General features: G+C 37.8%; 1 protein-coding gene across 1 annotated transcript in view; it reads left to right on the top strand.

The window, feature by feature from the left end:
- The window catches only part of Zswim6 (zinc finger SWIM-type containing 6), a 185,854-nt gene extending 175,720 nt beyond the window's left edge, over nucleotides 1–10,134 (top strand). The window contains exons 10-14 of the mRNA XM_076856119.2: nucleotides 1,036–1,171; nucleotides 4,812–4,969; nucleotides 5,632–5,795; nucleotides 7,756–7,837; nucleotides 9,272–10,134. Of these exons, the coding sequence (XP_076712234.1) occupies nucleotides 1,036–1,171; nucleotides 4,812–4,969; nucleotides 5,632–5,795; nucleotides 7,756–7,837; nucleotides 9,272–10,134 (1,403 nt within the window). The remainder of the gene's footprint in view (nucleotides 1–1,035; nucleotides 1,172–4,811; nucleotides 4,970–5,631; nucleotides 5,796–7,755; nucleotides 7,838–9,271) is intronic.
- The last annotated feature ends 5,249 nt before the right edge of the window (nucleotides 10,135–15,383 follow it).

The following is a 15,383-nucleotide window of genomic DNA, read 5'->3' as shown; positions in this document are numbered from 1 at the left end:
TTAAAAAATAATTTCCATTGAGATGATCTATAATGTATCATGCAGCTACCCCACACCCGGTTCAGTTACTCCTCTCCCATTTCTTTTGAACTGCATTTCTTGAATTCTAAACTCCTTGACAGACTTGATTTTTCTCATGAAAAACAAATGTATTATGTCGTCCAAGCAGTAGTGTCATGGTTCATAATTGTAGAAATCATGAAACAGATGTTATCCAAAGGTGACATGGAAACTAATTTATTAAACACTTTACAGTAACTAAACCTTAGAGTGCTTAAGTGCAAAGTGGTTGAACCTAACCACTGTGGTTTCCTTTCAAAATTTATTTTAGAAGTCTGTGTTGCCTTCTCAGAGCAGCATTCAGGGAGCACACAGGGGAAGTCTGCTTTGCTGCTCTGCCTATCAGAATTTATTAAGAAATGAATTTTGACAGCTTAAATGTAATTTTGCCTTTTAAATTGACCTTCCAGTGCCCAAACAGTAGTAGATTTCTAGTTAAGTTTTTATTTTTTTCTTTTGCCTATACTGAGTACTGGTAACTTTTTATTAATCACTTTATGGGAATAATTATATTTGCTTACTAGAAGCAGCAGCATATAAAGTCTCTGAATTGATACCTGGTGTCACTGTACCCTATGATTGCGTGGATCTATGGGCTGGGTCCATGGTTAAGCTGCAGAGTCTTTTGTGCATTTGCATATCTGGTTGCTCAGTTGTCACACACTGAGAGGGTTTGTGATTCAGGGGGTTCCTTTCTCTGAGGTACTTGTACTTTCTCTGAGCTTTGCCCCTTAGTTCTGTCGCTCTTGTTTTAGCTAAGGGATAGTGGAGAGATTGTTCATGAACTAAAGTCTGTATTGGACACTGTGGAATCTTTTTGACTAAAAATTTTATTCCTTTCTTCTGTCAGATTAAATTCTTACCTAAATTAGCTTATGTGTGTTGAAATTTTACACAAAAATGTTGAGGTATGCTTTTTGAGAAGTGTTAGTTTGTGTTTTAGGAAAGTAAAACATGTATGCTCTCTTCCCACAGCTGGGCCATATAGTGGTTTAGGCGAAATAATCCACCGGGAGAGTGTTCCAATGCACACATTTGCCAAGTATCTCTTCACATCTCTCCTACCTCACGATGCTGAACTGGCATACAAAATTGCACTGAGAGCAATGCGGTACGTATTCACAGCCCAGCCAGGCAGAGACTGTCCACATTCCCCACCAGCAGAAATGGCTGTTTACTGACTGTAATTGACAGAAAAGCTAAGGAAACTCTTTTTTTTTTTTTTTTTTTAATGCTTCCTGAATTGTTGTGGAGATGATCTGCTTGAAGGCTTATTTTTTTCTTCTTTCTTTTTTAATTTTTAAAAAATTGCTGTAATTAGTTATACATGACAGAATTAATTTTGGTACATTGTACACAAATGGAGCTCAACGTCTCATTCCTCTGGCTGTACATGGTGCAGAGTCACTCCAGTAGTTTAGTTTATTCATACATGTATATAGGGTAAATAATGTCCATCTCGTTCCATTGTCCTTCCCACCTATACCCCCTCCCCTCACCTCACCCACCTCTGCCCAATCCAGAGTTTCTCCATTCTTCCCTACTTCTCTGACCCAATAATGAATCAGCATCTACTTATCAGCGAAAACATTCGACCTTTGGTTTTGGGGCTTGGCTTACTTCGCTTAGCATGATATTATCCAGCTGCATCCATTTACCTGCACATGCCATAATTTCATTCTTTAAGGCTGAGTAATATTCCATTGTGTATATATACCGCATTTTCTTTATCCAAACATCTGTTGAAGGGCCCCCAGGTTGGTTTCCTTCTAAAGTGAAGGAAGAATTGCATCTCCAACCATTGTCATGCTTATGGCCATCATGGTTCTTCCCTCTATTCCTTTAAGCTAGAATTTAGAAATAGAGTTTCAGAATTTTTAATTGTGAGACCACAACAGTTGAACCCCTTCTGAATATTTATTTTGAAAAATTAGATTCTCTAAACCATGGAATGTATTTGACTTGAATGTAATAACCAAGAAAGGCTTTTATACCTGTTTTGATTCCACATTCCATCAGTAGTAGTACGGGAAGGCTACTGTGTCACCCACTAGAACATGTCTGTGATCATCTCAAGGCCAAGAGAAGATGGGATGTGTATGCTGTTGAGGGAGTGCTTACTAGGGCCCTCAAGGACTGGGCCTCCCTCTGACTGCCAGCATTCCTCCGCCCCTCCCTCTCAATAATGGCAGTTAGAATACCTCCTCCTCGGTCATGCACCTTCTTATTTTCACATGCCTTTTTAATTTCAGCAAATAATTGTTTTTATCATGAATTTGTTTAAGGTGAATACTTATTAATGAGTTTAAGATTAAATTTATTAATCTTGTATGTAACCTATTAAAGTTTAAGGACCTAAAGAAAATATGTACCTTTCTTATTAAAACATCTGCTTTTAGTCTTTTTCCTTTTTAAAAAAATTAATAGAACACCCCCTGTGTTTCAAACAGAAAATATCGATTAGACGTGATTATGATTAACTAAAGACAGGCCCGTGTAGATCTTTAAGCTTGAGGATATTGAAGAATAGTTTGATCCTATAAAAAGCTTTTCATCATAGATTCTATGTCTGTAATCAGTGTAAAATTCAAAAGCAAATCCTGGCCTATAAATTACCAGTGTCTCCAAAGTTAACTCTGTTCTTAGATATAAGCTACACTCAATATTTTATCTAATATTTATGAAATGATGGGGTGAGAGCGTGTGTGTGCGTGCGCATACGCTTGGGTGTACAATGCCTCTGTGTCAGTGTTTCAAGGCTGACATCCTTTAATTTGGCATGCTTTTCTGAGTAACTTATTAGAGAAACCTTACAATATTCTCTTGGCTATTTTTAAAGTACCAAAAAATGAATCAATAACTAATATAAGCAATAGTCCTCTACTAGATTACTTTATACTACTTGGTTTGTATTTTTGAGCACATTTTTATAAGTAGATTTCGATTCCCCTTTGGAAGCTGAAATAGAAGTTTTCTTTGGAGACAGCTGCTCCACTCTAAACTTATTTTACTCCTAAAAACTCTACTCTTGTTGTAAAGGGAAGGATGTTAATGTTATGATGCCACCAGATGCTGTTGTTACTACCAATGGTAAATTTAAGAGTAAAATAGCATGAGGTTTCTGTGTGGTTCTGGCTTATGTAATTGTGTCTGCCAGGCAGAAAGCCTTGCTTTTCTAATGAATGCTCAGAAGCTCAGCTCATTTATATTCTCCTTTAGATGCTTCCCAGGCAGTTTCTTCCTGGGGAATACTAGCAGGGGACAGGGGAACTGTTTTCCACCTTTCTCTTGTGCCTGACACTTCTACCCCAGCCAAACCCCTGCCATGGAAGGGAAGTAATGTAACCTACCAGATCATTTTAAGGCAGCCAAGGGAACAGGAAGGGAGAGAGAGATGTAGCTTGCTTGCCTCTTACTCCCTGTGGAAGAGGGAGGCTGAGGAAGCATTCATTTTCTCCCTTTCCCAGGGATGTTGACTAGTTGCCTCTACAGCAACTGCCAAGATATGCCTACCCCTTGAAGGGACACTGAATTTAAAAAAAAGAAAAGAAAAGAAAGAAAAAGTTAAATAGCAATCCTGCCAAAATTCTTATTACTTGCCTATCTTGCCATCCTTTCTAATGATAACCTCTCTTTGTCCCTAGATTAAAAAAAGAGCCATTTGGCTTACCTTAGAAGTAACTACTCTTGGCTGAGGCCAGGAGGCCAGTATCTCGCCCTTACCCTACTAATAACTTTTTTTTTTGGTGGGGGTGCTGGGGATTGAACCCAGAGCTTTGTGCGTGTGAGGCAAACACACTACCAACTGAGCTATGTCCCCAGCCCCTGCTAATAACTTTATTTCCAACTTTTATTCTATAGTCTCTAACCCTCTAACCCTATTATACCTAAAGTAAGGCCAGTGTTTGATTAGTGTACTTTTTTTTTTGGTGGTGATGGTGGTGATGCTGGGGATTGAACCCAGGGCTTTTTGCATATGTTAGGTAGGCACTCTACCACTAAGCTACATACCTATCCTGAATTTTGATATTTGTAAAGGAATTATTTCTGTTGTACTTACTCTACCCATCTTTTTGGCATGTGCTTTGTTTTCAAGAATTATTTGTCAATATATTGTTAATCAAAGATAGAATGAAATACTAGAAATCATAATTTTGTAGAACTGTCTAGGGATACATTCATCTGTTGCATCTTCTCTGATATTGTCTGGTTCAGATAGAACGTATTCTAACTTTAAACTTCTGTTGTCATAATTCTGCAGAAATTATGAAAATGTATAAAGGAGGTCATATTTATTTGCTTTCCATCTTATTTATATTTTTTAATAAGTTAGGCTTATTCATCTGAGCTACCTATTCATCCCCAATTGTTGTAATCTGTCTTAAATATCCATTTTTACTGTTTTTGTTAATTTTTATTTTTAATGAATAAGATTGAAAAAGAGTAATTAAACATCAAGACTTGTGTTTCAAAGTTCATTAATGTTAAATATTTTAGTTTCTCTGAATATTACAATTTTCTGAATGATGCTAAAGAAAGGAGATCTCTTAGGTTTGAGAGATGGGCAAATAACAGTATGACTTTGGTGTCCAAGCAGCAGACAGTAGTTATTCCAGCTCTTTGTGAACCAAGGTCCTGAACAATATTTTTCAGCATCTACTCACTCCTGTGGCTTCTGTAGGCCAGTCCTTGTGGCCAGGGTAACAGACAAGTAATAACTAGAGGCCACCTTCCTCATCTTCTCATTACAGGTTGCTAGTATTGGAATCTACTGCTCCAACGGGAGACCTCACCCGCCCACACCACATTGCATCAGTTGTTCCCAACCGATACCCTCGTTGGTTCACTCTAAGCCACATTGAATCCCAGCAGTGTGAGCTGGCATCCACCATGCTAACTGCAGCCAAAGGTACTCTAATGTCCTGAGGCCTTCTTGTAACTGTTTTGTTAATTTGCCTGCCTTTTTTTTTTTAACCCCACCCCCACTCCCCAGTTCTCAATAGTGGTGTTCATGTCAGACATTGTAAAGGGGACCTTTTCTTTAGATGCTAGCTTTATGTTTGCTCATGAGGCAAAACAGACACTGTTCATTTGAGTCCGGCATTTTCCTTATTTACCTGTATAATTAAACCTGGTGCTAGCTGAGTTAGGTTAGTTACCATGCCAAAAAAAAAGGGGAGGGGGTGCAAATGGTTGAGATTTAGAAACAAAAAGTTTGTTTGCTTTTTTTTTTTTTTTTATACCTGAAATATTCACCAAAAATTCATAAATAGGAACTAAGAGAGCTGTGTACTATTTCATGTTGGTTCTGGATCATATGTGCTTTTAGTCATTGAGGGTGTGTCTGGGTATATCTTTTCGTGAATTCAAGGTTTATAGACATTACAGTAACATAGTTGCACCAGCTGTGCCATTGACTTTGTGAACATTTCAGGTAAACTAACTTGTGCTTTGCTTTATTTGTGTTCTTTTTTCCTCTTGTTATGCATTTATGGTTTCATGGGTTTTCATTGATTTTTGCCTCACTTACCTTTGATCTGATTTGGGTTAGTTTTCCCTTGTTCATTGCAGGTGATGTTCGGAGGCTAGAAACAGTATTAGAATCCATCCAGAAAAATATTCACTCCTCATCACACATCTTCAAACTCGCCCAAGATGCATTTAAAATAGCAACTCTCATGGACAGTTTGCCAGACATCACTCTTTTGAAAGTGTCTCTGGAGCTGGGTTTGCAGGTATGTGCTTGGTGGTTTTTCCCAATGCTAATTGAAGGCATCTCTTGGGATACATGTATATTTGGGGTTTTTTAGTGCAAGTAAATGACTCTTCAGATTACAAATCTGTTAAGCTTCAGAAGAGCACTGTATTTCAGAGCTGGGTCACTTTCAGCTAAACCATACTATTTGAGGTACAGGGACTAGACATTTAGAAGCCCTGTTTGCATTTCTCAATTAAAAAAAACATCCATTCTCTGAATTACTATCTTATGTCACATTTCTTTGAATAAATGGAAAAGAATTATTGCTAGCAAGAGATTTGAATGAAGCTATCATGTGTAATAAAAAATTCAGTGTGAGGGTTTTTAGAGGAAGATGAATTTTTATTCATGTTTGCATTTGGTAGTTCTAGCTCCTTTTTATAACCTTGAGAAAATTAGGTAAAAGGGATGATTAGGCGAGGGTCCAGTTTCAGATTTCAGTAGGATGCAACACCAGTTAAGTTAGTCATGCAGATAGATGTTTGCTTCCTTATAGTTTTTGAACAATTACTACAGAAACCGAGAACTACAAAGTTTTTTTCCACTTTTCTCATGAGAGCTCTGTTACATTTGCTGCTTTTTTTCTTATTAAAAAGTAGTGAAAGAAATTGTGAAACCCTAAGTACCTGAAATATGGGAAATAGAATGCCCAGATTAGATAATTACTCAATTTTCTGATTATAGATTCCTTTAAAAAAAAAAAAAAAAACTTTTATTTTATTTATTTATTTGTACGTGGTGTTGCGGATCAAACCCAGGGCCTCCCACTTGCTAGGAGAGCGCTGTGCCACTGAGCCACAACCCCAGACCCTAGATTCCTTCTTTATAGTGATTGCGTTAATAAAGTTTAAAGAATTGGATCACAGGAAAATATTCTGATCATTGTAAAAGCAGTTCTGTACGAGACAGGGATAGGAGATTGCTTTTAAGCTATACAATGACCGTTTAGAAATTTCTTTTTAAAAATAAATTTTTTTACTTCATTTTCACTTTCAACATATTAAAAGTATGATGCAGAAATAAACATTAATGTGAGCTTTCTTGTTATTGGAGTTTTGAGTAAATAGCAGATTAATGAAAGCTTAGTCCTTTGCCTCATTCTTTCTAGATCCCAAGAAGGAATCCCACAGCATCTTTCTAAGGCTTTAGGAGTATTATATCCCTTGATGTTTTGAATCTTAAATAATGAGAGGAATAGCAGGAGGTAGATAAGTTTGACTTGGGACCTCTGATGATGCCAAAGATGATTCCTTTTCGTAGACCTTGGGTTAACTTCATTGTCACCAGAAAGTTGATTTAAAAGAAGTTGAAAAAATAATAAAAATTATTACTTTAAAATATCTATCTAGCTGGGCATGGTCGTGTTCACCTGTAATCCCAGCCACTCAGGAGGCTGAGGGAAGATCATAAGTTTAAGGTTAGCTTGGCAACTTAGCAAGATCCTGTCCTTAAAAAGGTAAAAGCTCAGTCGTAGAGCAACTGTGGGTTTATCACTAGTGCCACAAAAATAAAAACAAAAACCTTTTTGCCCAATGAAAATTCTTTGAAGAATTGAATGAATTTGCAAGAATCCCCAGAAATCAAACCATGAGATCATGGGATGTTAAAGCTGGCTACAGAAAGGCAACCTGGTCTGTGTTTAATGCTCAGTCAGATTTTTCATATGAAAAAAGAGATTGATTTGCCCAGGGTGTCACATCTGGTCAGTGGACCCACCAAGAGTAGAATGTGATCCTCTTGCCTCCTAGGCAGTGACAAGGTCAACCTGGGGGAATCTTAGATCCAGACACATATATAGATCTTTGTTGTAAATAAAATACTTTTCATCCCCCTAGTAGTAGAGAGTCTGCCCACCAGTTTATTCCTTAGAATGAATTTTCTTTTTCCATTGACTTAGGATAATCCTCCAAAACATGTTACTCTCCCTGTCTTTACAGGTAATGCGCATGACACTGTCAACCTTAAATTGGCGACGGCGAGAGATGGTGAGGTGGCTGGTGACATGTGCTACTGAAGTTGGTAGGTAATCTCTAGGGCGGAAGCTTTCCCAGGTGCCTGATGGCAGGATTTTACCTGTCATTTACAAATCCAAGAACATTTCCTCTCTTATTTTGACTTCTCCAAGACTCCTGCCCCTTCTAGCATCTGCAGGGGCTCCCTTTCCCACACCTCAAACCCAACCTTCAGTCATACACACTTGGCATTGTTCTTATTTTAAACTGTCATGTTTGTGGACCTCTAACCAGTTATTTTAAATGAGATAATATCAGTAATAAATAATCTTTGTTTACTTCATATAAAGTTACCTCTTTTACTCTGGGTTTTTTCTTTCTTCATCTGACTATACAGCAGAGAAATGATGGGTGTGTGTGGTTTCAGTGGATTTTCAGATGTGTGAGAAATAGTAGCTGGCCCTAAGAAAATTCCCTGTTTGGCCATAAGCTGCTCTTTGTGAGGTCTGTCAGCCTACTATTTCCCTTTGCTGCAGTAGAGCAGCAGATCATTACTAAGAAAACTACATCCCCAGCAAGAATGCAACACAAACAAAATGGTGGCTATTTAAAATAAATGTTGGTTAAACTGTCTTTCTTTCTTCTTATTTGCATCAGAAAAGGATATACACCTCTTGCTGAGAAGACACTGCCATCTCAGTGTTTAAATACTGACACAGCAGAGACTGTAAACTCATTCTTCTTATTTTTCTTTCATTAATGTGTAATGGTTGGTTATTTTGGGAAAAGGGAACTTGGTCTAATATATTGTGCTTGGATTGTTGAAGTCATACAAAGATAATGTATGTTTAAGAATTGCCACACTACTCTTATTCCTGCACCAAGATACATACCTGATTTCTCTCTGAGATTTTAGTCTCTTCTCTTCATATCATTCACTTTTAGGATTTCCCTACAAATTGGATCTGTGTACTTAAAATGGCTGAAGACTTTATTAGCCATTTCCAACATCTGAGTCATCTGTAGGTCCACTTTTTAACTCTTGATTATGGGTGACATCTTATTCTTAATGTGTCTTAAAATTCTGATTTGTGTTTTTTTAAAACTTAAAAACACCACACATAAAGTCCCTATTTGGTTGAGGTTGCATTTTGTCTGCCTCTCGCTCTATAGTGGGTAACAGAACAGGAGGCCTCAGTGAACTAGCACTTATTAGCAAAAAGCCACTATGTGAAATGGCAAACAGTACAGTACAGATACCAATTTCTGAAGGACCACTTCCTTATTGTAGGAAGTTTATGTTCCTTTAAGACATCTCACTGAATAACAACCCACAATAACCTTATTCTAAAAGGTTGCTCCTAGGCACATTACCTTACAGGATTTTCTGGCCTAGCTCATGTCCTGTTATGGTTAACAATGTAAGCATTGATTATGAAAGTGGAAATAAGACCTCTGGCCAGACTTCTCCTCAGTAATAGCACCTGTTTGTTCTTTGCAGGTGTTTATGCCCTGGACAGCATCATGCAGAGCTGGTTTACTCTCTTTACTCCCACCGAGGCCACAAGTATTGTTGCAACTACCGTGATGTCCAATAGCACCATTGTCCGTCTCCATCTGGACTGCCACCAGCAGGAAAAGCTGGCCAGCAGCGCCCGGACACTCGCCTTGCAGTGCGCCATGAAGGACCCACAGAACTGTGCCCTCTCTGCGCTAACCCTTTGTGAAAAGGATCACATAGCTTTTGAGACGGCGTACCAAATCGTCCTGGACGCTGCTACCACTGGCATGAGCTACACACAGCTCTTTACGATAGCACGGTACATGGAGCACCGCGGGTACCCCATGAGGGCCTACAAACTGGCCACCCTGGCCATGACCCATCTCAACCTGAGCTATAATCAGGACACGCACCCTGCCATTAATGATGTTTTGTGGGCCTGTGCGCTCAGCCACTCCCTTGGCAAAAATGAGCTTGCAGCTATAATACCTCTGGTGGTGAAGAGTGTCAAGTGCGCAACAGTACTGTCAGACATTTTGCGCAGGTGCACTCTGACCACTCCTGGCATGGTGGGACTTCATGGAAGGAGGAACTCTGGTAAGCTCATGTCACTGGACAAAGCCCCCCTGAGGCAACTCCTGGATGCCACGATTGGGGCATACATCAACACAACGCACTCACGACTCACGCACATCAGTCCTCGGCACTATAGTGAGTTTATTGAGTTCCTCAGCAAGGCCCGAGAGACCTTCCTAATGGCGCATGATGGACACATTCAGTTTACACAGTTTATTGACAACCTGAAACAAATCTACAAAGGCAAAAAGAAACTGATGATGTTGGTTCGGGAGAGGTTTGGTTGATAGAACTTGTATGAATGGGGTGGGGGGTGGGGAGGGGAGGGATGGTTTGTTTTTACTTGAGCCTGCCTTTGTACCCTTTTTAACTTAAAGAACAGAGCCACACCGGTATTATATGTGTATAGTTATATTGCGTTTGCAGACTAAATTGTCATGTTGTGAAAGTTTGTGTGTTTTTCAGTTTTTCCCTTTTTCTTTCTTTTATTTTTTAATTCTTTTTTTTTTTTTTTTTTTATTGGTTTTGTGTGAGAGAGAGGTTAAAAAGGTTTGGTTTACACTGAGTATATGTTGTCAAGTGGCAAAAGTCCACATAGCTCTCCTGTTTTCTGTATACGTTCACAGCCTCAAAAAAAAAAAAAATAATTGAAATGGCTTTAAAAACCAAACAAAACACCTCCATCCTGTGATAAGTACCTCGAATGGATTCAGCTTTACTCCTTTGTAACTCATCTTTACATTTTCAGCATATTTAAACAAACCAACAAAATGAAATACTAGTAGTGAAAGGCTGACTCACGTGGCTTTGCAGTGCTGTCCGTCCAGAAGCATGGCACACGATGCTCGTGCATGTGGAAACTTAGCGACTGTCAACATACATTCTCAGGGATTTATCCAGAAAAATTAAAAAAAAAAAAGAATGAGAGCATTTATTGTACTGTATATATATTATAGTATATGTCTGAATATTGAAAATATAACATTAACTAATTTATAAAAAATATTCTATGTAATGCAAAATACTTGAAGCTGCAGTAGCTTGGTTTTAAACAAAAACAAAAAAAAACTGAGAGAAAACCTATCAGAAGGACTAAAAGTGCGCCTTGCTTCAGGGTTGGCTCAGGTGGTGAACTTCATGCTGGGCATCTATGCAGAGCCACCTTTTGGATTGCATGGTTGGACTGAGATCATTGGGAGAAGTTCTATATGTATATATATTTATACAACTTATGTATACATATATATATGTATACTCAAGACACACACCACCAACAACTACCACTACACCACACATGCTTGTAACAGGCACTAGAATAAAGAGGGACAACAAAATACACAGCCAGAGCAGCAAGCCTTAGCATTAAGAATATACAGTATGCCGGAATTGGGGTTTGTGCCTCCTAGCCTAGGAAACTTAAAAAAGAAATATCCTTTTGACACAAAACGCAAAATGTTTTCCAAAACAATTGACATATGATACATTACGCCTTTGCAGTGAGCTAATAATAAGCTAACCTTTGTGCACAAATAACATTATATATATTATATATCTATTCTGCATAGGTATTTTGACTTTGTGCAGGACAGAAAGTTGTGTAGGTATGACTGTTCTACTTTCAGTTTTCTTTTTTTTAAAATATATTTTATTTTCTCTAGAATTACTCAAAACAAAAGCAGCCTTCTATCTTGCCTTGTCTTAATGCTTTAAAATAACCAAACTGGAGATCTAACTACCAAACTGTTCATTATATTATTAAAATACCAACTTTGGTTACAGTATAGTGTCTTTACTTTAGCTGATGGTTCTGTAACCTTGTGCTTTTTAAAGCAATTTTTTATGTTTTGGTGCAAAAGTTGTCCAGTGTCTCTTGTTCCCTTCATTAGAGAACATGCTAGAAGTATGTTTGTAGGTATTTTTGTTTAGAAGAACTATTTCATGCGCTCCATTTTATTTATTATAATAGGTAAAAAGAAAAAAAAAAGGTTGTACTTCATCACCCATGTAAACATGCTCATGAAGTTGAAAGTAATTAAGATTTGATACACTGATATCAATTTATTTATGTAACTAAATCACTGTTTTATAAACTTGTTAATGATCAACAATTTTTGTTTTGATTAAAATTAGTTTTTTGAAAGTTGATGCTGCCTCCTTTATGTTCTATCTCTTACTGTACTTGAATATGGTGATCTTACAGACCTGGGCGTCACTATTTCTCTGAGTATTTAATACTATATACATTGCTTCACAAAATGTTTATTTACCATTTCCCAGGCACTGTATAGACCCTGGAGATACAATGGAGAACAAAACTAGGCCCTAGGGCTGGGGATATAGTTTAGTTGGTAGAGTGCGTGCCTTGCATGCATAAGACCCTGAGTTCAGTCCCCAGCACCACAAAAACAAAACAAAATCAGGCCCTGGAACTTACTCTCTGCTTATTGGAGAAGACAGACATAATTCAGATAATCACAAAGATAAAACAACAGATGGAATAGCTAGTTTATTTTCAGGCAGTATACATGGTCATTCCTTCTTAATGACCGTAATTTAAGTATGTGTAATGCTAAGTTGGTGAGAGGCTATGTGTGTGTGTGTGTGTGTTTAAAAGGAAATTACATGAAAGGAGTAAATTTTCTAATATACACACCTGCACCTCCATCAAAGATCTGTAAAAAAAAAAAAAAAAAGTTGCAAATATATTTTGTGTATGGTTATTAAACCACAAAATTTGCCATTTTAACCATTTTAAGTATACGGCTCAGTAAATTATTTTTTGTAAATTGTACTATTGTAAACAAATCACTGGAATTTATCTTGCATAACTCAACTGCAATTGAACTAAATAATCCTAGCGCCTGCTAAATACCACTCTACTTTGTATTTTTTGTGAATTGAACTACTTTAGACTTAGATGTCTCCTATAAATAAAATCATACAATATTTTATTTTTGTGACAGGCTTATGTCACTTAGCATGGTGTCCTCCAGGTTTATCCATGTTGTATCATGTGACTGCATTGTATCCCATTATATGTACAAATGGACAGTACATACCATACTTTCGTTTTTTCATCATCAACAGACATTTATACTGCCTCTACTTTTGACTATTATGGATAATGCTGTTAGGAACCATAGAATTAACTCTTGGAGATCCTCCTTTAAATTCTTGTGGCTATATATACTCAGAAGTGCGGTCAGCAAATCCTTTTTTTTTTCTTTTTTTTGGGGGTTGGGGGCGGGGTGGCTACAATTTTCAGAATACTTACTCCCTTAAAATATTTTCAAAGTTTCTTTTTGACTTTTAGCCTTAATAGTAAATTCCAAATGTCAACAGGTTAAGCCAATAGGTGGAAGTTAAAATAAATGAGTTCATGGTGACATTTAAAATTCCATTAATGCCAAGTAGAAATAAAAATAGAAACTATAAAATGGTATGAAGTTAGTTCCTTTTTGCAATTTTATTCTTTTTTGAGAAGATTGATATTGCATAAGGGCAGATAGAAATTCATATAGATCTGCTAAAATACTAGGACACTTCCTAATGAAACAAACTGCTTAAAAGGAGACAACATATCAAAAGAAGAAGAGTGCCTTCTAGTAGCCAAGACTTTGAGATCTTCCATGATGGAAATTAATCTGTTTATTGACCATCTCTGCAGAGAGATCTCAACAATTATCGTGGATTTTTAGGAGAACCAAGCAGACCAGGATTTCTTTCCCATCTCCATTTTAGTGAACATTCCTGAGCCGCCACACATTGGAGTCTTTTATTATGATGGGTCAAGTTGACAAACTGATTTGATATATTCATGTTTTCTCCTCTCCTATGGATTGGTGCTAGAAAATGTCCTGAGATGCCTAAAGTTGGAATAGCAGGAAAGAGAAATAGGAGAAGGGATGAGCTTAGATCATTCTAAGGCAAAAGAATTTGTTCCTAATTGGGGCCTGGACTGAAATTCCACATTTCTGTGCTCTTTACTGGATTTCATTTGAAAATACTGGCTGTAGTTTGGAGAGGGAATGAAAGTTTCATAGGTTTTAAATACTGAATAAAAATGAATCACAGTCACTGTAGCCATAATATTATGACTGTACAATATAGTAGCAAAGGAGAACTAAGCCTTTTCTATATTGCTGAGAAGGTGTTAAATGGCAGCAAGTTCCATAATTAAATAAAACAAAAATACAGGCCAAAAACATTTTCATTAAGTAATCTAATACATTTTAGTATAAGACATGACAGAGGTAAGATTTAAGATGAACTGTTTTATACCAGTTTATGAACCAATTCAGTCTAGTTGAAGCAGAAGAGGGAGCATGTATTGGAAGAATTGGGAGTGCTTCATGCCATAAACTTTGGGCCTACCATGTGACAGGCATGGTTCTAGGCACTAATAAGTGACAAGCAAAGCAAAATGACTGTACTCAAGGAACATAGATTTTAGTGGGAGGGAGAAATGATGAGTGAGTTGGCGACATCACAAGCAAAAACAGCAGGGAAAGGCATACAATTTTAAGTAGAAGGCTCAGAGAAGATCTCTTATGTGAAACGTGAACAGATACCCAAAGGAAATGAGGGAGCTGGCCGTGCTAATGTCCACCAGATGTGTGAGGCAGAGAGAAGAGCAAGCGCAACCCCAAGGTAGAAGTGTGGGAAAGTGCTAATCTAGAAGAACTGAAGAAGGGACTGTCGAGGCAGACTGGAGTGAGGGATGGTGAGATTACAAGAGAAGGGAGGACTAAAGAGGCCAAGAGTTGTCCCTCCTAGGGGGACATGGATCCAAAGTAAAGAGGAATCATGATCTGGCTTGAGTGAAATGAGAATTTGCTGGCTGCCTCACGGTTAGGACAGCAACAGAAAAGCAGAGAAACGGCAAGGATCCTGGGAAAAACGGGCTTATCTGCAGTGGGGTTAGTGGAGATGGTGATAAGGGGTTAGAGTTTGCATATCTTGGAAATCTCGGCCATTTCTTGACATTAGATGTGGCATGTGAGAAAAAGATAAGCATCAAACATGACCCCAAAATCTTAAATTCGAGCAGCTGGAAGGAAGAAGTTCCGATAACAAATGGAGAGGATGCTGAGGAACAGGTTTCTTGGAGGAATACCAGGAGTTCAGTTTCAAACAGTTTAAATGTTTAGAGTTGCCTGTAAGACACCCAAGTGGAGCTGTCAAATAGGACTTAGCTCAGGAGAAAGCCCAGGGCTAGGTATAAACATTTGAGCATTTTAGTATTAAAATATTATATATACCTATGAGACAAGAAGTGAATGAAGGTAACTTGATCCAAAATAGAGAGTCCTGAAAATGATCATTTTCTCGATTGAATTGTCAGTCTCACACAAACCCCTGCAGGTCCTTCCTTGTCTCCCTGACCTCTGAGTACTGGCTAGTTCTAGCACTCAGCCTTTCAAGCATCTTATCTTTATTGTCTGCAGACTGACTTTTTTCTCTTGAAATAGTCTCTCCATAGATGGAAAACAAGATTCTGACTCTCACATTTCAGTTCCTCCACCAGAGAAGGACT

This window comes from Callospermophilus lateralis, chromosome 5 (assembly GCF_048772815.1).
Source record: "Callospermophilus lateralis isolate mCalLat2 chromosome 5, mCalLat2.hap1, whole genome shotgun sequence".
Lineage (NCBI taxonomy): Eukaryota > Metazoa > Chordata > Mammalia > Rodentia > Sciuridae > Callospermophilus > Callospermophilus lateralis.
This window is presented reverse-complemented; position numbering and strand designations above follow the sequence as displayed.